Source organism: Excalfactoria chinensis, chromosome 6 (assembly GCF_039878825.1).
Source record: "Excalfactoria chinensis isolate bCotChi1 chromosome 6, bCotChi1.hap2, whole genome shotgun sequence".
Lineage (NCBI taxonomy): Eukaryota > Metazoa > Chordata > Aves > Galliformes > Phasianidae > Excalfactoria > Excalfactoria chinensis.
In genome coordinates, this window is record NC_092830.1 from 36,413,762 (window position 1) to 36,438,900 (window position 25,139).

The following is a 25,139-nucleotide window of genomic DNA, read 5'->3' on the forward strand; positions in this document are numbered from 1 at the left end:
GAATATGTCTGGAAAACATAAAACAATCTGCTAGGTAAGTTACAAAGCTGTTGACATAGGGAATGAAAATGGAAATTCTGCAGTAGTCTCCTACATCCCCGGTTTTACACCGTACTTTGCCTGATGTGCGTTGATTGGTGCAGTATATCTTGATGTTAGTATCCCATTTCAGATACGTTCTGACATTATCTATTTGGCAGTTTGAAAAATAGTATCAAACTCCCAATGCATTTGAGCGCGCACTTCAACACAACAATCATAATATCCATTTCCACTGATGCAAGAGGCAGGTTAGTACCAACTTCAAGTGGATTCATTTCAAAGGCTACAACACACGATTCTACAACACATCCCTACACATGCCAACACAGCTTGGCTAGAAAGACCAAAAGGAATTAACCTGATTTAATTTCCAGTGCCTCCCGCTAAACGTGCGGGTTCACGTGGGAGCAACTCTGTCCCTACAAAGTAATTGATGCGGTGAGTTCTGTGAATGCAATGGCACAGATAATTGCTGGCAGCCTCACCTACCCGTGGCACAGGAAGGGAGGTGAGGATGAAACCTTCATTCGTGGCAAAGAATGATGAAGAGCATTTTTCAGACTACTGACGTTGGCTGCAAAGACGGGCATATCTCTAAACAGGATACATAACCCGACCACTTGGAGGACATGTTCTATTGCAAATACGTTTAATATATCAATAGGAAAAAACACGTGCCGTAAATTTTGCCGTAATAATTATTGGAAATGCCTGAGCCTCGCTGGAATTTGGCAACAGCTGTGAAAGCTCCATTAAATATAAGACTCCAGGCACACTTAATTTAACAGGAGATTTATCAGTGGCCTTATTGACCAAAAATTCCACTTATTTCACATTTAGAAGCCTTTTTGCCACACAAGTTCTCTGCAGCACAACAGATAAAAGCTCTACTGGTTAGCTTCAGCAACATCATCACAGCATTTTCCAGCAACTTCTGGAACAAGGCAAGCAGGAGATAACTAAACCAGCCATCACAGGGTATATGAAACACCATACCTTTTTATGGTTTTGCCCATAAGAAAATGGAACCAATCTCTGCTAATATCCCTTTCATTTACATGGTTTGCTACTAAGATTTCCCTAAAGGCATTAGTGGCTGGCAAACAACTCCCAGCACCTTGATTACAGGAAATCATATTTCTCCCAGTGCCAAGCTTCTTCATAACTACTGAAAATGGTTTGCCTACTAAAATACATTTTCTTAACTTACCAGTAATTCTCAACTTCAAACTAACCAATTTCCTTCCTCTCCCAGCGCAGGAACTAGTTGTATTCCCACTCAATATATCCGGATTTCTAGCTTACTTTTCATGTTGTGTTATTTTAGAGCTGGCTCTGTGCTTCCAGGCTAGAAACAGGCTTGGATCACAATTTGGGGGAAGAGGGAGACAAGAAGTTGCATTAGGAGGGAGACAAGAAGTTGCGTTAGCAGTGGCTACACTACAAGCTAACTGAATGACAACAGGGGTTTAAAAGCCTCTGATTTTTATCTGAACTCCCTGAGATTTGAAGAGCTGTGGAGATACACTGCACAGACACGGACATCCCAGGCTTTTTTTGCGAGGAAGATACTCTTATTCAAGAAGAAGGTCTTGTAATTATCCCAGGTGCTGCAGGAAATAATCTGCTATCAGCAGTGGTTCTTTCAGGTCTCTGTACTTGGCCACAAAGAGTCCTTCAGACGCTCCACTTGCTCCTACCCAGACTGAAGAACGAGCCCCACAAAGTCACACTTCTTCTATCATAACCCTTAGCCCTCAATTCTCATTCTCCACGAAAAACCCAGAAATCATATCCCACATCATCCAAATGTAACTAAAATGCAAAGATCCCGGCAAACAAAAATCACAGAGTTTCTGGTTTCGTTCAGCCTTTATTTTTTTTCCTGGCGATTATAAAAGTCAGAAGCAACACTTATTTACTCACTGAAATCGTACAAGGGTGCGTTAATGCATTTATTCACAGATGAGGAGGTTCAAGCAGGGAGGTCACGAGCACGGTGATCCAGGCCAGATTCTGACTCAGTAAGGCACAGACACACAAAGGCAGAAATATATTAAGCTTTTCTTCCAATTTCTATTTCCTCTGGGGGGAAGATTCAAGAACTACAAGCGAGGCCCAACGTGCAGTGCTTTCCAGTGGGACCTCTTCCCTGAGCCTCCACTTGGCTGTACCTCCCTCTAGCAGGAGGGCAGTTGCAGCTCCAGTGCCCAAGTCTCTTCCCCAGCAGGTGCTGCAGAAGGTGGCTGCTTCCAGAGGCTGCTCTTTAATGAGGAACTTAATGCAGATGCAAACATTTCTCTGATCTTGAGGCCTTTAATAAAATCTTTCTTAACTTTTTCCATCCCATCTCAGAACGTTCTGTCACCCGGAATGTTTTTGTAAGCAGGCTGAGCTTTGTTTACTTAGCACACAATTCAAACGATGCCACCAGAAGAGCTTTACGAACTTAACTGCAAACAGAAGTGGGTTTAGTGTTGTGTTCTGTACCTGAACACAACATCTTAAATGAGCAATACCTCGTACTCAGCAAACTTAATAACAAATCATGGAAAGATCCGAGAGATGGTGCCTTGAATGAAGAATAAAGAGTTGGGACGGGACGGGGCACGAATGTTTATGAGGGTGGACAGTGACAGGACAAGGGGAATGGTTTGAAACTGAGACAGGGGAGGTTTAGGTTGGATCTTAGGAGGAAGTTTTTCACCCAGAGGGTGGTGACGCACTGAACAGGTTGCCCAAGGAGGCTGTGGATGCCCCATCCCTGCAGGCATTCAAGGCCAGGCTGGATGTGGCTCTGGGCAGCCTGGGCTGGTGGTTGGTGACCCTGCACACAGCAGGGGGTTGGAATGGATGAGCACTGTGGGGCTTTTCAGCCCAGGCCATTCTATGATTCTGTGATCCATTAAAGGATGGACTAGGAGGAAATTGAAAAGTTCAGTGCTTAGAATTAGACTGGCAAAGTAATAAAGATTAAAATCTGGCCATCAGAGGGATTAGAGGAGATTTGAATAAGATGCTCGTAATTCTCAGGGCAGAGTGCAGAGTGCTCAGGAGTCCCCTCGTTACATCATCTGCTAAGAGAAGAACGTGACACTTCGATTAACTTAGAACACAGCGCAGTTGGAATTTCTACACTCATCTATACTGCAAACAGACAAGTTGTGGACCCACTGCCAAACCCCCAAATGCTTGGTTTTAAGAGGGTCCATTCATTCAAACCTGTTATAATGCAAACTAAAATCATATTAATCAATTTTCATGCTTTGGGCAATAAGGAGATCAGCCTGGGAGGGGAGTCACAAAAGGCTTATATGTATTTTCTGGAGGTTTCCACATAAAGCTTCAGGAAGTGGCTACTTTTCAGATATGCTAAACAGCACAGGGTGATTTCATTCACTTCAGCACCATTTGGCTTTAATCTGGCACTACAATATATTCAAAGTAAACCAAGTTCATTTTGAAGAGATAAGATACCGGACTGAAATTTCCCAAGCACTTAAAATTGTAAACATTCATTAATACTTGGAAGGAATTAATGAACCTCATGCTGCTCATTGAAACTCATGCACATATCCTGCTTTACCCTTTCTCGCTTCTCATCAGGTAGGTGCCAGCACAATCTGATTTGCTCCACCTGACCCAACCCCAGAAGTTGAGCATATGGCAAGGACACAATTTCAGGCATTAAGCAGCTATATAAGCCTTCCATCATAGCTCAGATAGACAGAGAAGAGGTAAAGGGACTTCAGGTCTACTCACATCTCCTATATGTTCTAACATTGCATAAGGATTTAATTATATAATGACATCAGGTATTCATAGTCTACTGGGAAGCTGAACTTAGTGCTAATTGAGTTTCCTCTTCAAGCAGTGCTGTTGTCAGTGCTAACAACAGCCATGCCCATGCTGGTCAACAGGCTGCTCCTCCTCAACTGGAACGGCACAGACTGACCTGCAGAGCTCATCTCTATGTTGGCATCCTGAAGGCAAATAAATGATTGCTAAGGAAAGGAGGATCACTGAAACTGGCTTTTAGAATGGCTGGTTTACAGACCTCCACACTGCTTACTTTTATTCACAATACCAGACTGGGAAAACATCAGAGAAAAAGAAAACAAAGGATCCAAGTTTAAGAAGTTTGATATTTGCATTCTAAAATAATAACTATCCCTTGGGTATCCCATCCAGCCCGCAGCTCACTGATGTGAAGAGGCTGCTCATTGAGAGATGAGACTGTCTTCACATAAGCCATTGCACTTGTATGGGGCACACCATGGCAATACCTCTTCATTTACTGTTAATCCAGGCTTCATTAAAGCTGCTGGAAAGCTTCATTTTCTCCTGACAGCATACAGCATTGCTTATGTAGTAAGTCTGAGTAATCTGTTCACTAGCAAAGGTTACTGTAAAGGTAACAGAGATTAATTCAGAATGCTTAAAACATCACAAAATATGAACCAGACATCTCTAATTGTTTGTAAGTTATCACGGAGATGGAATAACTTTTCCTGCACATCTCCTTAATTGTAATGTTGTTTCTCTGTCTCTTAAAGTCATCGAAAAACTGCTTATATAAAGAGATTTGAATTTATTTTTCTTAAGCAAATTAAAACAACTGTAATTTATCCTTCTCTGATCACACAGATCTATCCTGCTCTAAATCATAGAACCATAGAATGGCCTGGGTTGCAAAGGCCCACAGTGCTCATCCAGCTCCAACCCCCTGCTGTGTGCAGGGTCACCAACCAGCAGCCCAGGCTGCCCAGAGCCACATCCAGCCTGGCCTTGAATGCCTGCAGGGATGGGGCATCCACAGCCTCCTTTGCAACCTGTTCCAGTGCGTCACCACCCTCTGGGTGAAAATCTTCCTTCAAATATTTAATAGCTATGTCCATAAGTCACAGTCAACAGGACGGGGTGGAAACACCATATGCTTTTACCCTCTGAGATGTGCAGAGGCTTTTGGCCACCACCTTGCTTATGTAGATGGCAGAGCCAGTAACACAGGCTGCTCAAAGCAAACAACCATCCCGCTGTTAAGTCTGCCCCAGGTGCAACGACTCCAAAGGTGTCTTCAATTGCATTGGAGAAACGTCTGCACTTTGGAGCAAACTTTGTCCTTTTTTAGAGGCAGATTTAGCACACGGGCACTAACTCACTGCTGTTTTATTTGCAGCTCTCACTTCCTGTTAGATCACCCGGGTTCTGTGATGCCTTTTTAAAGCCGCTCTGTTATTTCCCACGTGGATTCCTCCACTTTGCCATTCTGCGATAACTTCTGCATCCTGCAGCACCGCTATAAAATTTTCTTGCTGATGTAACTCGGGTGTAAGTTTCAGACAGCAAGAAAAATCTTCAGGTGCAAAATGAGAGCTCCTCCTTGCAAACTTGAGCAGCGCTCCTTTTGCAAGCCCAAACAAAGCCCTGCTTTTAGAAGCTGGGCTTGCAGAACTTCCCCCTCTGCAAGCCGAGCGGAGCGAGCACACCAGCACTAAGCAAAAGACAGCCGCAGGTAATGCTTTTCAACAGCGAACTCGGCTGCACAGCAAAACCTCGTGCTTTGCTCCCAGCGCTGCAGCAGCCGGACCTCAGCAAGCTCCTTTGGGCCCGCATGGGTTTGTGGGCAATGTTTGCAAAGAGGCCCAGACGGGCCTTGCAGCAGCGGAGCGCGGATGCAAAGCAGCGCACGACCTTCCGCCCTCCGGCTGCACGCGGTCCGGGCCCAGCAAGCCGCGCGGCGGGGGGGGGTGCTGCAGCCGGGCGGCAGGTGAGGCCGCTCTCCCGGGGCTGCTCAGCTTCTGCCGCCGCCCTCCGAGCCCCGAGGCCGCTCCGCCGCAGTCCGTGTGTGCTCCGCTTTGCTGCGGAGCCCGGCTGATGGCGGCAGGAGGAGGCGGGGCGGTGCGCTGCGGGACGGGGCGGGGGGGAGGGGGGGAGGTCGGTAGTGCGGCTGGGGGCGGTGAGCGGTCCTGAGCGTTGCACGAGGCTGCGCTGCAAGCTGCGTGTCTGCGTAAGTTGTGTGTGCTGTAAGTGAGAAGGGCGGCCCTGCCGACTTGTAGCATCTGGGGAGAAAACTCTGCTGTTAGTCTGAAGGTTTTGGCTGCTAGCGCGTTTCAGCGGACAGGCTGAGAAGCAGCAGCCTTGGGCACGGTCCGGTTCTGCAGCTCCTGATCTGCCCCCGGGACCTTCCGGCTTCCCGGCGTGCACGGACGTGCAGCTTAATGGAGCCATGATAGGGAGAAGGCAGTTCTGCGTTAGGATTCTTCCGGCCTTGCATGCGAGCTGTGCTGCTCAGGAAGGAGCTGTGCCCTCCTGTATGCGGTTCCCCAACCATCTGCATGGGGAGCAGAGGCAAAGGATGGGCCCTTGTAGCTGTGAATTGTGCCATGTGCTGCAGGGTTGGTGATGGTGGGACAGCCTCACTTGGGGTTTGGTGTTAGTGCTTGTAGGAGCATGAACATAAGATAGTGCAGTGCCTTGTTTTGAACCCATGTTATTATGCCAGGTGTCAAACAGACCCACCTCTCCAGTTTGTGTAATCTTTAGCGTTCCTTTATACACAGTTGGCATCTACAGTGCTTTCTGAAGCTTATTTCCTATGGAGCAAAGGCCCCTACCTGCCCCTGCAGTGCAAACTACTGCTGTGTAACAGGACACAGTTCTCAGGAATTTGCCCACTTGTTTGTGTGGTTGAGTTGGAGATGTTCAAGGAAAAGGTTTTGTTTGCTTTGCTTTTAAACAGAAGCATGCCACATCTGGACATCTCTACCCAGAGCCTTGAGCTTCAGAGGAAATAAGATGTACCCATGTGAGCTTGCAAGGTGGCTTTAGCAATTCCTATCTGCATTCTGATCCATGACAAGTTAATTACACCAATTACACCAGCAACTGAACAGAAGCTCTATAGGAAACTGTTGTAGTTATATTGCAACTTGTGTTACCGTGACTACTTTATCTCTTGATAACTCTGTAATTAACTTGTCACCACTGCTTAATGCTTAACGTATGTGGAGAATCAGTTAATGGCATCACTAAAGGAATGGTAGCCTGAAGGAGAAGCTCATGCCCTTTGGGAAGGTTATCGGGGTTTCCCTGAATGGCTAATTCAAGGGCTTGTGGAGCAGAAGTATTAAGTTTGTCCTGTGGGTAAGATGGAAAGGCTCTGCCGAAGAAATTCTGCTTAAACTGACTTCAGTGATGGGAAACTTTATTAGAAGGAGCAGTAGTGTAACAAAAATCCAAAGGAGGGTATGTTGGAGTCATGGACAACTGTTCTTGTAGCGTTCCTTCCTACAGCAGCATGCAGGTGGGAGTTGGGGGGAATGAGAACAACTGAACAGCCTTGGTATGCTGCTGTTCTGCTTGGCTGTGTGCTGATGTCCTGTGCTGGAATGGGCTCCCCGGGGGGGTGGTTGAGTCACCATCCCTGGATGTGTTTAGGAGCCATTTGGATGCGGTGCTCAGAGATATGATTAAGCAGAGGGTTGTTAGAGTTAGGGTACTATGGTTAGGCTGCGGTTGGACTTGATGATCTTTGAAGTCTTTTCCAACCTGAGTAATTCTCAGATTCCTGTTTGTAACGCTGGTGAAGTCAGCAAGTACCAAACCTGGCCTGTATTACCCATTCCCTGAAGTTACCGGGTGAAGCCGAATGCTCATTCCACCAATAGCACGACTCGTAAAAGCAAGCACTTGTTAAATCTATTTGTTTTTATTATGGACATCGATCTGCCAGTCGCAATAATGCATTTATGGACATTTTTTTTTCTGCAAGCGCAGCGCTGGTGGCAGTTTTTACTGACAAATTGAGTCATACGGACAGTAGTTCAAAACACGCTTACTTTATTGACGGATTGTGCAATTCTCTAGTTTACTGAGTGTTCATAAGGTATCTGGACTGGTGAAGAGAGTGTAACTAATGGGAAGACGTAGCATGAAGTTTTAATTTGAGGAGGCTTGAAGTCTTTTAGGTAGTGACGGGTTTTAGCCCGTGCCTTGGCTGTTCATGCAGACCTTTTCATGAATGCTGTAATTAAAAAAGCAAAGGATTCCTAGCGAGGGCTTCAGCTTTGCTGATTTATATGGCTGTATAATGAGCAAACCCTTCCCAATGCAAGAGAGAAACCTGTTACTTATTTTTTTTTCCTCCTATTCTTATGCTTGGCCAGCATTAATTTCAACAGAGAGATAGAGAAACAGCAACTATAAAAACAAATCAAGCCTGTACCGGAATATTTTCTCAAAATACAGTATGCAGTTATAAAAGTGCTGATACTATAACCTACTTGTATGCTCCAGACTGTTGTTTATAGGAAGCTGAGTGTATTTGAAGACAAATAAAGCTCGCGTGGCTTTGGAGTTCGGTTATTTTGATTTAGTTTTTTGAAACATGTCACCATTTTGATGCCTTTTGCTAATCAGGGTCGTGTGCTGCTTTGCATTGTGATGTATTCAGTATTAGAAACCATTCTGGGTATATTTGCAAGTCACTCCTTAAATTTGAACCTGCAGCTGAAGTCCTGCCCAACGCTATGGAGGTTCTGAAGGGCGTGAAAGTATTTTCATCTGAATAGATCCCAGCTAAAGTTAATATCATGAAGATGGGATTTTATTGGTATGAAGTTTGTGATATATATATATATGTATATTTCTCTCTGCTTTCTATGCACAATAGCATATTTTGCTAATACAGATAGAGGACCTGTAGTATTGAGTCAAAGGGAGACAGGATAATTCTGCCTCAAAGAATAGGAGTTAGTGGCGTCCGAAGGATTGCAGTGCTTGCTGTGTGCTGTAGGTGCAGGTGGGATGCTGAAGAGATGGGCTTTTGGTCTGCTCCTTGTTAGTAGAAAGTGAGTATTAATGCTGTCTTATGTAGCTGCATAATTAGCATTCCAATAATATTTTAGTTATCTGACTGCTTTAAACGAGTCGGTACAAAGCAAACAGTGAAATTATTTGGGGTTGTTTGTATATTTGAGCGTGCGGAAGGTCCGTTAATTAGTTAAACTTTTTAATAAACACTTAAAGTAAACTTCAGGCCCCGTTAAATGATTAAAACGTTTCAATTGAGCTTTATAAAATCACAAGGCAGGGCATTCTGTGTCTAAAAATACCCATGAAATACACAACAGCTTGGTGGGCCGGCTTTGGTGGTGGTACATTTTTAGACTGTTACTGCTGCCCTGGAAAAACAATTGATAAACAACTTGGTTTGTTGTTTTTTTTTTTCCCCCTTTGTCTTGTTCCAGTGAAGTGCAGCGTGGTTAAATACAATGTCCTGAACAGGGCGGGGAGAGAAAGGGAAATCCCTTCCATGAAAATAGCTCTGGTTATTTGCTGATGTTCCAATGCTGGGATTCCTCGTTGGTTGACTGAGAGATAAGATTAGCCTCATTCAAACTGATCTTAGGTCTTCGTTTGTCTTGCATTGATCTTTTCCTGGAAGTATAGCTGAACCGACAGGCTTTGGATCCTGCTTATGGAGGGCATCATTGCTTTCCAGCTTTGGGGTCAGGCCATTGGAGGTTGAGCTGTGCCCACGTCCAGCATTGCATTCAAGAGATTGAATTTGAGACCCAACATGGCAGGGCGGTCAATCAGAGAGTAGCTGTCCTTAATAGATGTTTGTGCTTTTCTTTTTCTTTATAAATAATAACGATGCTGTTGTTTTCACCATTTTCATTAGTCGTGTGCAAGTGAACGCACCTCCTTTGTTATTACTGGTAATTCACACAGCCTGGTTTTGAATGCTGCCCAGTTGCGTCTTTGTGCATCTATATTTGATTCCATAGTCAGAGTTTCTAAGAATTTGATTAACCCTGTGGGTCATCTTATAATGTAATTATTAATGATTGATTCTGTTTATCCTTGGAATCAATATAAGAAGCAAAATGGTTTGGCATATATTTGGGGTTGGTTTCTAACATTCAGTAAACATGATCTCGTGACAAGACTAGTATAGGTTTATTACTCGGAACGTGTTTGATGAATCTGAAGTGTGTAATTAGTTTTATATAATGATGGTGATACGTGGTGTTTTTACATGACTTATGTTAATATGGCCAATAGTGTTAACATCTCCTGCCACTAATAGTTAGGGTGGGGATGTATAGTAATTGATCTTCCTGGGAGTGCTGTAATGTAAAAACAATTCAGGCTGTTTGAAGTATATTTTACAAGTGTGCATTGGGCCTTTGGGATGTTATACTGAAAAACCCAATTGTACAGTTACCATGGGAACCCAATTAGAATAGATTGCTTGAGTTTTTTTCAGTCTTTCATCTTGACCAAAAATCTAATGTACTTTAAATGTTTTCATATGGAATTTTATTCATACACTGACTTGATATATTAGCTCTTTTAAAATTTTAGTACCAAAACCAAAGAGTATTAAGTTCTCTGGATCCTTAGGACTTTTCTTTCAAGGAGAATCTTCCTTTATTATTTAAAAGTTGATGAACTAAGAAAAATACTTCTTATGAATCTTAGAAGTCTCATCGTAGTGCTGCCACTGTGTGTGCTTTGCAGGCTGGAGTTCTATGAGAGTAAACAGGAGAAGTCCTGAAATCCCAAGGACCAGCCAGTGATGGTGGGGACGAATTCTTTGCCTTTTTCTATTTCTGCTCGTGATTCAGTCCCTTCAGTTTGCCCAATCTCTGCAGATGTAGGGGGAAAGCACCCACTTTGGTGAAGTGGATGATGGTAAGAGCTCAGTCTTTAAGACAGGTGCAGTGATTTTGGTGTCTCGGTTTCTGGTATGTGAGCCGGAATGAGGGTGGTCCTATGTGGGGCCAGGAGTTAGACTCGATGCTCTTTGTGGGGCCCTTCCAGCCCAGGATATTCTGTGAGCATGGTTTAGTCTTAGAAGTCATTCCTGTGCCATTTGGGAGGGATACCGAGTTCTTAGCCTATCAGTTTAGGGGAGCCTTCAGCTACATTTGGAAAGGAATTAGTGCATGTATTGGCCTCTTTTAACAAGGCAGCCTCATTGAAAGGTTGATGAGAAGCATTTTGGAGCCATGCTTTGAAACTCCCCAGCCTTCTGAAGCTGGGGAGTTGTCCTGTATGGCTTCCCTCTGGACAGCTGCAGGCATTCCTCCTAGCCCTATGGTTTGGGTTTTACTGACTATGTTTGTCCGATGCACCTGTCAGCCATACTGACGCTTGGATTGCTCCACCTGGGGCAGAAATGGGTCATGAACAGTCATCAATCATTGGGCCTCCTTGGACACCATGTGGCTTCTGCCCAGCTAATTGCTTCATTTGTCCTTCTCAGCTGCTGAGCTCCCCAGGTCTGTGTGTCCAGGGGCTTCCCTGCACATCTCCTGCTCCGCAGAGCTCCTCAGTGTACAGCCGGGGTGCTTGCAGAGTGCTCAATAAGTCCTTGTGTAAGGATCCTTGCAGCTGGATCCCTTCCTGGCACAGTCCAGTCTCAAAGTCAGCCAGTTTCTCTGCCTGACCCCACATCCCTCCTGATGTTTGCTTGCAGTTGGCTTTCATTCTCTGATGTAGCAGGTAGAAAGTGCTGTTTGCAGGCACACCAGGTGTAAAGTTGTAGGGGAGGCTGTGTGAAAGGGAACTGCATAAAACTGTTGAAGGTGATTTTAGTGACTGATGTGGATTTGCCTTCAGACTGTGTGGAGCGCACCTAAAGTACGAGAGCATCCTTATGGGATGATGGGGAGATTTTGAGGTAAGCAGCAGTGCTTGGTGTAGAGCTTCAGTAGTGATTAAGCTGCTGTTGCCGGTGCAGAAGTTAGCTGCTGCTTGAAACAACTTCAAGTCTCATTTACCTTTTTGTATTTGATGTGGCTTCTTTCATAAGCAGACAACACTTCTACTGCAAACAGATACCATAAATTTGTTCTGGAAAGGGATGTTTGCTGAATGATGCTGTCCCAGAGACAGCTGCTTGGCACAGGATGAGCACTCCTTGCCTGGCGTTCCTGCCAGAAAGGATGGTTTGCATTCCCTTGCTTTTCATGCTATGATTAATAGGTGAGAGAAAACTTGCATTCGACATCATCTCCTTTTTTTTTCTACTACTCTTTGTTGCTTTAGTTTTATTGAAGCTTGTACTGGAACGTTTACTTAGATTCTTTTATGATACCTACAGCATTCAGTGCATACATGAGTGGTGGAAGAGGTGCTTGGCGGATAGCAGCGCATTGCTCTCAGCTGTGCTTCCTTGCTGTGCTCATCATCCAAGGGGTTTTCAGCTTTTAGGTTATCTTATAAGATATTATATCTTATGCTTCTAGTGAAAAATAGAGGGTTGAGGTAAAGAGGGCCTTCCCTTCTCCCTTGTTATCCTTCCCTCTTATTGTTGGTGGTGGTTTAATTTGTGGCCTCAGCCTCCATCCCCTGTTATCGAATGCCTTCTGACTGCCTGGCTGCTTTAGCACAGGGTGAACACGATGCCCAATTGACTGTTAAATGGTGACTGTGTAATGCTTGCTGCAAGCGAGGCAAAGTGTGTAGATGCAGATTTGTGTGGCCTTTGTTCATATTCAGGTTCCCAAAGATGGAGGTGCTTCGGTGCTCTGATTCAGGTGCTCTGAGCTTCCCTCCTCTTGTTGAGACATAGAGCGGAGGATGGCTTGGGCTGGGAGGGACCTCCTGGATGGGGTTCTCTGGCTGAAGGGCAGAGCTCCCTGTGTACTTTGGCTTTGCAGTGTTGCTTTTGCCTCACAACAAGCTGGAGATGACCTGGTGGGCATCAGCATTCCTGGTTGCTTGGGAAAATAAATGAATACTTAAATAAGTAACCTTTATTTTGTTATTATTCGAGCCTGTTTAAAGGAAATGATACCAAGATCTTCAACAAAGAAGAAGGTGGTATTGATGTGCTGTGCTTTCTGTGACACCCTAATTACATTCTCTAATGGAGATTATTATTTTCTTACAGGCAGACATCTTCCATCTACCATGGCATCAAGGCGTGTTCCAAAAGTAAGTTCCTTGTGACATAGCCTTGTGTTTAGGTGTATGTTAGGGATCCGGCATTAAAAAAGAATTCACGTAACATGGTTTGTTTTTTTCCCCAGTGTCCAGCAGTCAGTATTAAGGATCCAGTTGACAAGATTGATGCTGCACTGTAAATCTCTGTAGCTCTGTCATGGTTGGTAACAGGCATCAGTGGACCTTTCCTCAGCACGTATCTATCTTCCTCAGAGCATAAACTGATAGGACAGCGCTACCTTTCCTGTGTTAAGTTGGCTGTTTGCTTCCCTTTCCTCATAAACGCCTCATTTATTGCAAAATAGATGCACGCTGAATTTTGGACTTTAATCCTTCAGTAAGATCTGAGTGTAGAGAAATGCTTGATTGTAGTCAAACAGGATAGCACTGTTTGTCAAGAAATTCGGAGTGACTTTCCCTGCTGAAAGGCAGCATGGGCGCATTTGTACTCAACATGGGCTTCTATTTGTGTGTCTGTTAGTTGGAGGAATCTTGTAGCAGGTACCTTGGATAACTGCAGAGAGATGTTTGATAACGTTATGAACCAACACGCATATCTGGAATAGTCGCTGGTTGCCTCTCATTCAAAGCTGGGTGTGACAGAGCTGGTAAGCAACATGGAATTAATAATTTATTGCCTAACCTTTTCAGTTCTCCCACTCTCTCACTTCAAGTTGAAGGGTACGGTGTTAGCTGTTAGGGGAGCTTTCCCTTTTTGATGTGTGGGAAGGCAGAAGGTCTGAGGCAAAACATGAACTCTCAGGCCCGTGCTCTATGGGGAGCAGAGGGCTGTAAGAAGTCATTCAGACACAGCCAGGGCTCCTCATCTCCCTGATGCTGTTCGTCCCCACCCTTCAGAATGTGTAGGAATGGACTGTTGTTCGTGATTCCTTATTATCTCCATGTTTATGATCAGTTTGCTTTCACTGGAAACCACGCATTATATCCTTCGTGGCACAAGCGATGCCTGGCTCACATGTTCTGCAGCAGTCAGTAATCACCAGTGGAACATGCTGAGCAGTTCTAAGCAGGATGCTGGGAAATGGGTTCTAAAAGCAGCCAGGTGTGGGTGCTCTGCTCAGCTGCTGCTGTCTCCCTCTTGCTACTCTGTGTAGCTGCATTGCAGTCACCGAAGGGGAGGTTGGGCCTGAGAAAGGGAGGCCTCAACGTGACCCCAGTGATGTGGGAGGTGGATGGTTCCATGAAGTGATCTTGGAGGTCTTTACCAGCCTTGGTGGTTCTGTGTGCAGGAGCATATGTTAGGAATGTATTTGCTTGGGGACTTGTTGGTTTTATGGTGTTCTTGTGGCAACACGGCTGTTTTATTTTCTATTCCATGGGATAGAATTCTAAATGCAGTTCCGTTCTGTGGATATTTTGCAATGCTTTACATTTAATCTCAGCAAACTGTTTCAAACTGAACCTTCTGCTCTGTTCTCTGTGCTCAGCGTGGTGAAACACCTGTGCTCAGGTGAACTCAGATTGGTAATGATGGCAACGTTCAGACTTTGTATGACAACTCTGTAATCCTCTATTTCCGTGTGAGTCTTTTTGACACATCTTTTGTGTGTACTCATGTTTTCTGCGCATGCATTTGTATTTGTGGTGGGTTCTTATTACACAGGCTGCTGTTCCATTTATGCTTAAAGCTGTTCCACTCAGTTGAAAAAATTTCAATGAAATTCTTTTCTTGAACACAATTCAGATTCCAGACTCTCCTCCGGCTTAAAAAAAAGGAGCACTATTAATGGTTTTGTTCATGTTGCCTAGATTTATTCTGTTGTTATCCTCCAGCTCCCGCTCTTCAGGTATGGCTGTTTTGGTATTATAGAGAATGATGGATTATGTAGGAAAGTTTCTTTTGAAGCACTCCTGATATTGTGCAATGCACTTGGGGGTCAGCTCCACTTGACTGATGCATGATTTATCCGATGTCCCTGCCACTTTCGGAGATAAAGCTGCTGTCTTATCAAAAATGCCAGCAAGTGTGATTTAGAATTTATACACCTCCTTTTTTTTTTTTTCTTTTCTAATAATTGTTCTGATTACTTTCTGGCACGGCAATAAAATGATAAAGGTAATTGCACACAAATGCGAGATAGCACCAAAATACAATAAAATTAACCTGAATTAGCTTGACTTGTCGATGAGAAGTATTTATGAAATGTATTTTTGCAATAAGGGAGACTGATATTATAGCTGGAAGGTGAGTTATTGCCTTAATGTAATACTGTTTGAAATTTAAAAAAGAGACTGTTACAGTTGAGGGTGATTGTGCCTTTGAAATTAAGTTGAAGTGATTCTTATAATTGGCAGCAATAATGCATTGTGAAGGTAATATCTTTTATTGTGTTATGCCTAGTTGCATTACCTTTTATTTAGCTGGTCCTGACTCCAGCTCTGCGGTGAGCGTGAGAAGGAACAGAGCAAGAATGTTGTGGGTTTAGGTGATAAAATGTGAAATGTTACCTTATATTAAAGTCATTCCTTTGCTAAATTTTCTCATTTTTGTCCGTTTTCGATTCTGATTAACCTGATGCAAGTCTCATTGCATTAAATGAGGAAAGCTCTCTTGTTAGAATAGTTGCCATACGTTTACATACACAGCTGAACCCTGTAGCAGTATTGCACTCGAGTATATTAGTGTGGATAAATACACATGTGTATTGGATACTGTCTTGGCTAAATGTTGTATTACTTTAATGCCTATAACCGCTTTGGATTACAGATGCATATCTACGTGCATACTCAGTACTTTTTGATTACCAAAGTAGAATGTAAAGTGTTGATTAATATATCGACTTATTTTGTTTTGAGCTGCTAAACGCTTGTGTGAAATCCAGAACTGCGTATTGGTTTCCTTTGTGTGAGCCTTGTTAAAACTGGAGCTAATAAGAGCTGGGTGCTGTTTGTGGGGCTCTCTAATTTTTGGAGACCACGTTCTTCATCTTTGATTCTTTACTATGATAACTGTTGCTTTGCCTGTTGGGCAATGCATTGCTTTACTTCTAGTGTTTCACTGCATGTGATTGGTGCTAAAACAGTGAACAAGGTGTAATTTCGCCCTGTGATTCTAATTGAATCTTCTGGCCTAAGATTCCCAATCTAAAAATATGAGGCTCTTAATCCATCTGTAGGTCACCAGTGGGATGGGGATAAGAGAGGTGACGTACAGAGAGCACGGGAGGTGGAAGTGCCAAGCAGCACGGCTTGCAGGGTGACTGCTGGTGGGATTCACAGGTACTCCATAATGGCAGGGAGCATACACAGTGACGACTTCTGTCTTTGCTATTTGTGATATAACTTGCTTAATGCAGGAACGGCTGACCCCATCCTGTTTTTTATCATGTTTGTGTCAGTCCATTTCTTGGCCAATTCGACTCCAATTCATTGTTCTCTCTAGTCAGCCCACCATTTCAAACAGCGTATCCTTTAAGCTTAAAGCAGGTTGTTTCATGCTTTTTTCCCCCTCTTGGCACTGAGATGCTTAGGGATGTCATGACCTGATCTTGAAACCTGGATGGCAGCCCACTGTAACCACCAGTGTCTACAGTTTATTAATATCATGCCTTCATATGTTGCTCATTTACAGCGTGTAGCTATTTGACTCATTTTCCAAGTATTCAGCTCAGCTTGCTGCTAAGATGACACAGAATGACAAACATTCTATGCTGTGTGTACATTTTAAGCCATGTTGTCCCAGCAGTGGCTGCTGCACATTCATAACATTTAAGTTCCCTACAGAAGTGAGAGGTGGGGAAGCTACAAAACATGCTTGTTTACTTTTCAGTGGGAGAGATTCAGGAAAAGGCTTCAGTAGGTGCTTGTAGGAAATAGTACAGCTGAATTCCTGTTTAAACAGTCCATTAAGGTCTTGTGTTTTAAGTGTCTGCTGATACTAATGTCTGAAATCAAAGCTTGGCATGCAAACAATGGATGAAGTAGAAAAATGTGCTAACTGAATGTTGCCTAGAACACAATAGTAGTAACCCAGCTGCCTCTTTGAAACGTGAAGAATTAATTCTATTACGAATAAAACAGCATTCTTTAAGTAAAATCACAGTGTCAGAGGTGGTGCTGCAAGTAAGATGAAGATGTCTGAGGTAGCCCTGGTAAGCATGTTGGGAACTTGCCATCTGACAACCAGGGTAACTCCTGTCTGCCAAAACAAGCGACTGAAGACTCAGCCAAAGAGCCAGAGGCTACTACTGCTTGGAAATCCACTTTTATAGCTTGGCATTTCAGGGTCTTTTGATTGCCATCCAAAGAGGATTAGTAGTATAATACGATGGGACAACAGAAACTTGCGCTTGCTGTCTTTGATTGTTTAATAAAGAATTATGTGTTTGCTCTTGTTGAATACTTTTTAAATGCTTTAGGAAGCAAATGTTGCTCTGTGTGCACATGAACGTATTTCCTTCTGTTTTGTCAGTGGCTTGTGTGGAGCAGGCTTTCTAAGAAGTGAAGATGGGGAGTGATTTTTAGTGCCTGTTCGGTGCATGGTTTGTAGGTGCCTTAACATTGTCATTATGTACCTTTGCAGTACAAAGAAATTTACATTGCCCTAAATTAACCCTGGGTTTGCTTAGACTGCTGATGTTTCTTTTCCATATGTCCAAGACCGGTGAATACAGATACTTGCTGCAGATATGAGTTGGCTTTTAAACCTGCAATCTGATTGCGAGTTCATTGCATGCATCCTGTGTAATTTTCCCTCCTTGGTGCTTAGGTTTTTCTCTTCCTTAAAACACTACATTTAACAAGTGACACGTTCAAGACTGACTGCATAGGGTTGGAAAATTACTGCCCATGCTGAAGTATATGTGCAGAAAAGCACATTGCCTTTACTATTAATATAACTTTTCCCATATTCTTGACATACAATGGATTATTTCCTTTTAAATAAACAGGCAGAAACCAGTCAAACAAATACAGGAAGTTTTAGACTATGAAGGAGATGTGGGGAGAGCTATAATTGAATGGAAACCTCACGAGTGGGCCAGGACTGTGTGCCTGTGCCAGATGAGTGCTGTGCTCTGCATTTGGGGCTTCTGTTGCCCGGGGATGGGGGCAGAAGCTTTGTGCAATTAAAACCCATCTGAAAAGGCTAGTGGGGATAGTGTTCCTAAGCCGTAATTTCATGGGATTGTCTCTGCAACTTTCACAGCACACCTTAATGGCTAGTTTTGTTTCCTCCTCAGTCAGTTTTCTCAGCACAGGGTAGCAATAGGAGCTTCCAGAATCTCAGCTGAGAATATGACTATGTTGGCAGCCAGCAGGTGAGCTCCTTGTTGAAGGGCTGGCCTGTTGCTTGTGTACATTTCCAATGGATGAGGTGTTTGTAACCAGCCCACTTTCTTGATCTGGTGCCCATATTGCTGGGGAGGTGGTAACAGTGGAGATGGATGCATCCTCAGATCTCTGATGATGATCCCTGATTGTTTTTTGCCCTGAGAAACACTGCTGATATGATTTAATAACAGTTTTGTTATGAGAAGGATGCGAATGCACTGGATCAGGATGCATGACTGTAGCAACAGGGCTGAATTGAAGTCTCAAAGTGACACACTGTCCCAGTGCCGGTGAAGAACACCCCTCAAATTCTGATCCAGTATTTCAAGCTTTTGCTGAATCTTAATTCAGAACTTGAATCAATAAAAAGCAGCTTCGAGAACATCACAGTACTGAAAATAAAGACCCGTTTAAGAGTTCAGGACTGCCATTAATTTCCTATAATTAGGATGAAGAAGCAACTTGCCTGGCATCCATTGATCATCCTCTCAGGCTCAACAAAGTTTTGGTATTGTTTTGGTAAGGCGTTGATATTGTCACAGCAATGGAGATGCTTGAGAATTATAGCTTATATTCTAGCCAAGAAAGTTAGAATATTGAAGTGATGCTTCCTTAGGGTATATTTAAGGAGAACAGTAAGTAAATGAACAGGCTGGTTTGTTGCACCTGGAGCAGGATGAGTTAGCATCAGTGGGAGCCAAGTGAAAGTACCTTGGAGTTTTGGAATGGAAGTGGAAATACTATGTTTTTTGGAGAAGAAAATCAGCTTTTATAGCTAAAAATATTGACATTTTGTGCTACTGGCAGGCATTGCACTGCTCAGGATCCTTTTGGACAATTGTTTTGACAGTTATCTTTAACGATGGAAGTATGTAATTATAGTCAAGCCTGGTATAAGAACAGGATTGCATGAGGAACTTGTTGGGCATCTCTGTAGGCTCTTTGCTTATGAATAACAGTGAGTTTGGCATGGAAGGACTGGGAAGAGAATTTTCATAGGTGCAGGGGTGGCATTTTGAGGAACAATAGGAGTGCAATTGTTTCTTTGTTTGGGAAATGGCAAAGTGCAGTGGGGATATCAGTTGGAGATGCTGCTCTGGCTCCTAAAGGGAAGTGCTCTGTTGTGGATTTTGGTGATCCTCAGGATTGCTCTGTGGGTTTTCTCCTCTTTATCTGCTCTGTGTTACAGATAGGAGTTAGATTCTGGATCCCAGACCATAGACTAGGGTGGAATTCCATGTTTTCATTAACAGTCAAACGCAGAAACTCATTTTGAATTATATACTGTAACGTGAAAGACCCTTAATGCAAATTCAAATTAAACCCGTGCTTAATCAAACTGGAGGGATGTTTTAGTGCTGAAAAACCTTGGCTGCAACGAGACTGTTAAGCAGAATTACTGTGGAAAGTGTAAGAGGTGAATGTCTTTATGTGCAAGTCATCAAGCCAGTGCTGGCTGCTACACTTGTGGCACCTGGTTTAGGAGGTGAAATTTGCTGCTGTTTTGAATCCTCAGCATCTGAACCTTAGAAAAGCAATCTGAATGGTGTGGTGCTCAGTGTAATTTAGGTGCTGTACCCTTTGGAGGAGCATAGGGCTGATGAGGCACACACTGCTGTACAGTCACGGGAGCACGCCTGCAAAATGAGGCTCCTCCATACAGGACATTAACTCATAAATCATGCTAATGTTCTCACTGATAAATCTTCCGCTATGGAAACCTTTTGATGCTCATCTGTTATTAATGACAAAAAGGACTCATTTCTGTTGGCTAACAACGGTCTTCCAGCTTTATTTAGAGTATTTAGCAGTTGGAGAATGGAAACTTGTGTACCCTGTACCTGTGTCTTTATTTGAGCAGCTCCAGGGCTCTCAGGGAAATATTCTCTAGAAGTCCTGTTGTTTTCTGTTGTTTTTTTAACTAATAAACTTTAAATGTTGATACTTGGACACAAATTCGTAGGCATTACCATGGAGGTGAAGTTCAGGTGCCACCACATCAAAATGGCTCAGATGATTTCTTTACATAAAGAAGCCGAGAAAGACAGAAGGCAGTTTTATTGGAGTTTATTACGTTTCTGCTCTAAGTTGCCACTCATTTCTGATTCTGACAGCTTCAGAAAGGCTGCTGTGCCTTCAGCAGATCCATAGAGGTAGGGCAAGCTGTGTGTCCAGCTGCCAGCAGTGATGCCCAAGCATTGGGTAACTTCAGTGGGTAGCATCTCAAGTCTGCTTTGAGTCACTGTAAAGGTACATAAACATCTGAACAAAGGATGCTGTTCTCTACTTCCATACAGTGACCTTCATGTTTGAAGCTCCCAGCCCAATTGCATATGTATGTGGATTTCTTGTGCAGGTTTATAAGAATAAAACATAATATTGCTGCCCGGTGCATCTGATAAACAAGGCTGAACATAGTAGTGATTACTCAAGGTTTTCATCTACAAAGCTTACTTCAAGTTGGTTTTAACACGGAGGGTTATTTATAGTGTTCCGTTACATGCTGCATCCTGTGTTTTGTTATAATGAAAAAGCTGTCCTCGTATAACTAAGTTGTTATATTCACAGAATACATAGTATGAGGTTCAGTGCATCTAGTTTAGGGCTGTCACACAAATAAAAATGAAGAATGCATGCTGCTTTTTTTTCCAAATATGTGAACTAGTATGTTGGTTTTTCTTTCTACTAATGCTTCTGCTCTGAGGTGCTGCTCCCCAAAAGTTCACCCATTTGCACTCCTTGAGCACAGAGATGGAGCAAGGGAGAGCTCGCTTCCAAAGGTGGATTTCTCTACATCAGCAAGCATTTCTATAGTTATAATTGGTGTGAGAGCTGCCAGTCGGTCGCTGGGAAAAGATGGAGATGTTGTTTTGAAGTACTTCAAGTTGTTCGGTTCTGCTTCTTTTACTTGAAGAGCAGGTTCAAAACGTGAAGTCAGAACTGCTAGTCTCCGTTTTTCTACAAGGCAGCTTGGCCATAGGGTAGACTTCACAGAGCCTTGGGTCAGGCTGTACGCTTGTGCAGATACTAGTGAAAATAAGCTTGTGCTGTTGCCTCTGGAGGCATAAAGCAAATTGCAGGTTAGCCATGTGATCAAAGTGATGTTAAAACGCAAGAAACCTTGCTGGCCTTCCAGAATGTAGGCAGGATATTTTTCTGTCAAGTTGGCTTCTAGTTTCTCATTGGAGTAGAGACAAACATTGTCTGTTTGCATTGTTCTTCACAGAAGGTTGGGTTGGAGGGAGCCCATCTGGTTGCTGCCCTCACCAGGTTAATGTTGCCATTGTGGTATGATCCTGACGTGCAGTTTGGTGTTGGGTGACTGCAATGAACATTTCCTTTCTTGACAATCTCACAAATCCAACTGGAGCAGCTCCCGATTCAGGCTGCAAAGCCATAATGGGTTTGATGTGAGTGTTTTTGGTGGTGCCTTGAACAGTACTGGAAAAATGCATGATATGTTTCCAACTCTATCCTATCAGTAATTGTAAAACCAGGCTGGTAACAGTGGGAATAAAAATGGTTGTTTTTACTAAGGAATGACTGTTTTTTTCCCATATGTTTTTGCAGCAGACATGTTCTGTTTGTGTTTCAACAGCTATTTGCATAACGCTGCTGCTGGGAGCCAGTGACTGTGCTCTGTTGTTGTAATCATTCTTTGATATCAGCATTGGAATGCTTCATGTCAGGCATTACAGCTGAACCGGCCACAAAGCTTCCATTGCTTGTGACTTATGAAGGTCACTGCTCTTTGAACTTCCTTGTTTTTTCAAGGACTGATGGAGTTAATGGCTTTTTGGGTGGGTCATTCTAAGTTAGCTAAAGGTGTAGTCAAAAAAAGAGCTTGAAAATATTCCATTTCCATGGTTCTTTTTCCTTTCCAAATTGCTTTTGAAAGCTGCACAGCGTATCTTGAGATGAATGCTCTTTGGTGACAACATGCCCAGTGACAGTTGTTTGGTTTTATGAACAGGTGATTTCCAAAGAGGGATCATCACGGTGCCAGGTGAAGCACGCGGTTCTGCTCAGCCCCGTGGGAAAACTGGAGATCTCTGGGTGTGAAACAGGAATCCATGAAGTAAAACTGCCCAAACTGAGTGTGCTGCCAAATGGGTAAGTCCATGTTCTATTGATCCTGTGTTTGAACGAGCAGTAAACAGATTGCCCAGAGGATCTAAGGCAGGCTGCATGTGCTTGTCTTTGCTGGCCACGTTTAAAGTACAGTGCTTTTCCCTGAGAGAGCAAAGCAGCCTCCAGCACCGTCAAGGAATGGCACTTCCAGAATGTGTTTCTTTCTCTGTATCTTCAATATTAGCTAAGAAACCAAGCTGAGACAAGTGTTCTTCAAGTATGTTGTGAAGAAATGTCCTTCTGCCTGATTTTGGACATGCATGTGAATCTGTCACTGAGGGGTAATGCTTCCATGTCTGTTTTATGGACCTGTATCTAGGATGCATGCACTCAGAGATGCAGAACTAAGGTTGAATGGTTAGTCATGGAAACTGCTGAAGACAGATCTGGTTTGGTTTTCATGTTTATGATGTCTCCTGAAGTTCACAACACACATCTATGGTGGCAGAGGTAATGCCTCAAATACAAGACTGATGGAGGAGGTGTTGGTACCTTTTGTGGTTGAAGAGATGTGCTTTTCAGTCTAACATATTGTTCTGTTTGGATTCTTTGTGGTTTTTTTCCTTGTTTGGGGGGAGAATCTGACTTCTTAGAGGGACCAAAGAAGCCTTGCTTAGGGATGTTCCTTTCCTGGTGTGGGACTGCTATGCCAAAGTCATGTATTTTGCAGATATCAAAGATCTTTGCCAAATCCTCTGCCAAAACTCAGGTCAGTGGTATGGCTTACTGAGGTTTCTTCCTTCAGCCACATTTGCTGTGGTATTTTTGGTAACGAGCTGCAGCTTTCATGGTGTTTTTTTTCCTGATAGGACTCGAACAGGTTTTATTTCCTTTATTCCGCGTTGTCCTCCCTGCTCTGCTTTCCACGTTGTAACTTTTCCTTTGATTTGTAGCGTTTCCCCTTTTTCTGTTTTTCTGTTTTATTACCCTCGTAGTTCTTTAAGTGTGCGTAGCATTAATCACAAATACAAAGCATAACGTGAGTTCTGGCTGAAATATGTTTTTTTCCCTCTAATTCTAAAACCCTCAAGCCTCTGGATTTGACAGTTTTGCCAACTGCAGTGATATGGAAATCAGTACTTGAGTTTCCTTCATATGCTGATTGCAGTATTGGATTTCTGCTGATGAGGAATGGAGGTAAAATGGTATTTAGGACAGAGTTGAAGCTCGCCTTTGCTACAGGACAGCTTCTGGCTGAGGAACAACTAAAGCCAGTGACAGCTCTTCAGCTTTGAGAAGAGAACATGTCAGAGAGCAGGTGGTGGGATAGCAAGAGGAAGCTCTATGTGCTTAAACATGGTGAATATAAGAAGTGTTGTGGTTTTATACATTGGTGGAAATAAAGGAAATGGAATGAAAACAAAAGCAGTTGCGAAGTTACAGGTCATAACAGATAGAGGCTTCAAGTGAACTGCTGCACTACTGGATGAATGGAATTCAAGGCTATTGGTTGGTGAAGGCCATGAAGGTGACTGGGGAGGTGGTGTTGTGCTGGGTGCACGTGTGGTTCTGCTGGGTGAGAAGAGCAAAGGTCTATTGTTGTGGCTCTTAGCTTTAATGCTGAGGCTTTTAATGTTTCACATAATGACTTGCTGTCCTTTTTGCTGAACGGTGTTTTTAGGGACAGCATGATGTTGTTGGAGCTTGTGGGAAGGCTGAGCAGAGAAACTGGGCTTCCAGGCACACAGACTGTTTTCCAGGAAAATACGTGTGTGCCCAGAACATTCACTGCTTCCTTTACTCATTCCTGCACAAATGAAAGATGCTCCTACTTGCAGGCTGTGTCACAGCTGTCTCTAACCAAGCCTAGCTGTACATCAAGACTGTTTTGCATAAGGTGAGCTTCTGCTTTCCTTGTTGGCAGGGTTTGCTCTTGCTGATATCATACACTTAGGTTGGCTGGGGGAAGGACCTGCTGATTTTGCTCTTTGGGCAGCAGCTGTTGGGGAATGTTGATTCTTCTCCTAATTCTTCATGTTTCTGCCTGGTGGTGGTTCAGTCAGAATTCTCTGTGGTTGGCTGTTGTAGTTTTCTGGCCTCCCAAGCAGTGATGAGGCTCTAGTAGCACCTTGATAGTGCTTAACCTACCAGGTTGTGGGATTTGTGTGCAACAGTTGCTGTATTGCTGAGTATTACTAAAGAGTGACCCAGTAGTTAACAGCAAGCAGAATATCTTCACCATTACTTCAGTAACTTAAATCTGAAACATGGACAGGAGGTGGGACTTCCTTTTGTCTTAACCAGCAATAAAGTTCTAAACATTTTAAAGCCCTGTGTAAATGTTTGTGCTGAAGTATAACATTTAATCTCTTCTACTCATCGCTAGTGAATAGCTGTTAAATCTGCCCTCATTATTTTTGACAGAATAAAATAAAAAGAGAACAGCAGCCCAGTGTTTCTGCTAACTGGCTAATAAACACTATGGTAAGAAGATTGGGAAGGGGGAAAAAAAAAACCATAAGAAACATAAAAATTGATTTTAATGGACCCCTGTCAAAGAGAAACATAATGAGCTCGAGTCGAGTAATAAATATTGGTATTCAGCACCACGGTGCCCGAGACTTCTTGTGTAGAATTGCATGTAACAATCAATATAGATTTTGGAAGTTTTTTTTAAACAACAAAAATAAGTAAACCTTTGAAATATATAAATACTTCAGAGCTGCAGTGTGTCAGACAGCCCTGCTGGTTATGGGGAAATCGGATAGCAG

At 43.3% G+C, this 25,139-nt stretch overlaps 1 protein-coding gene across 1 annotated transcript in view; it reads left to right on the plus strand.

Moving 5' to 3' along the window:
* Window positions 1–5,691: 5,691 nt before the first annotated feature.
* The window catches only part of MGMT (O-6-methylguanine-DNA methyltransferase), a 123,851-nt gene continuing 104,403 nt past the window's right edge, over window positions 5,692–25,139 (plus strand). The window contains exons 1-3 of the mRNA XM_072340258.1: window positions 5,692–5,812; window positions 12,953–12,996; window positions 22,271–22,410. Of these exons, the coding sequence (XP_072196359.1) occupies window positions 12,973–12,996; window positions 22,271–22,410 (164 nt within the window). The 5' untranslated portion in view covers window positions 5,692–5,812; window positions 12,953–12,972. The remainder of the gene's footprint in view (window positions 5,813–12,952; window positions 12,997–22,270; window positions 22,411–25,139) is intronic.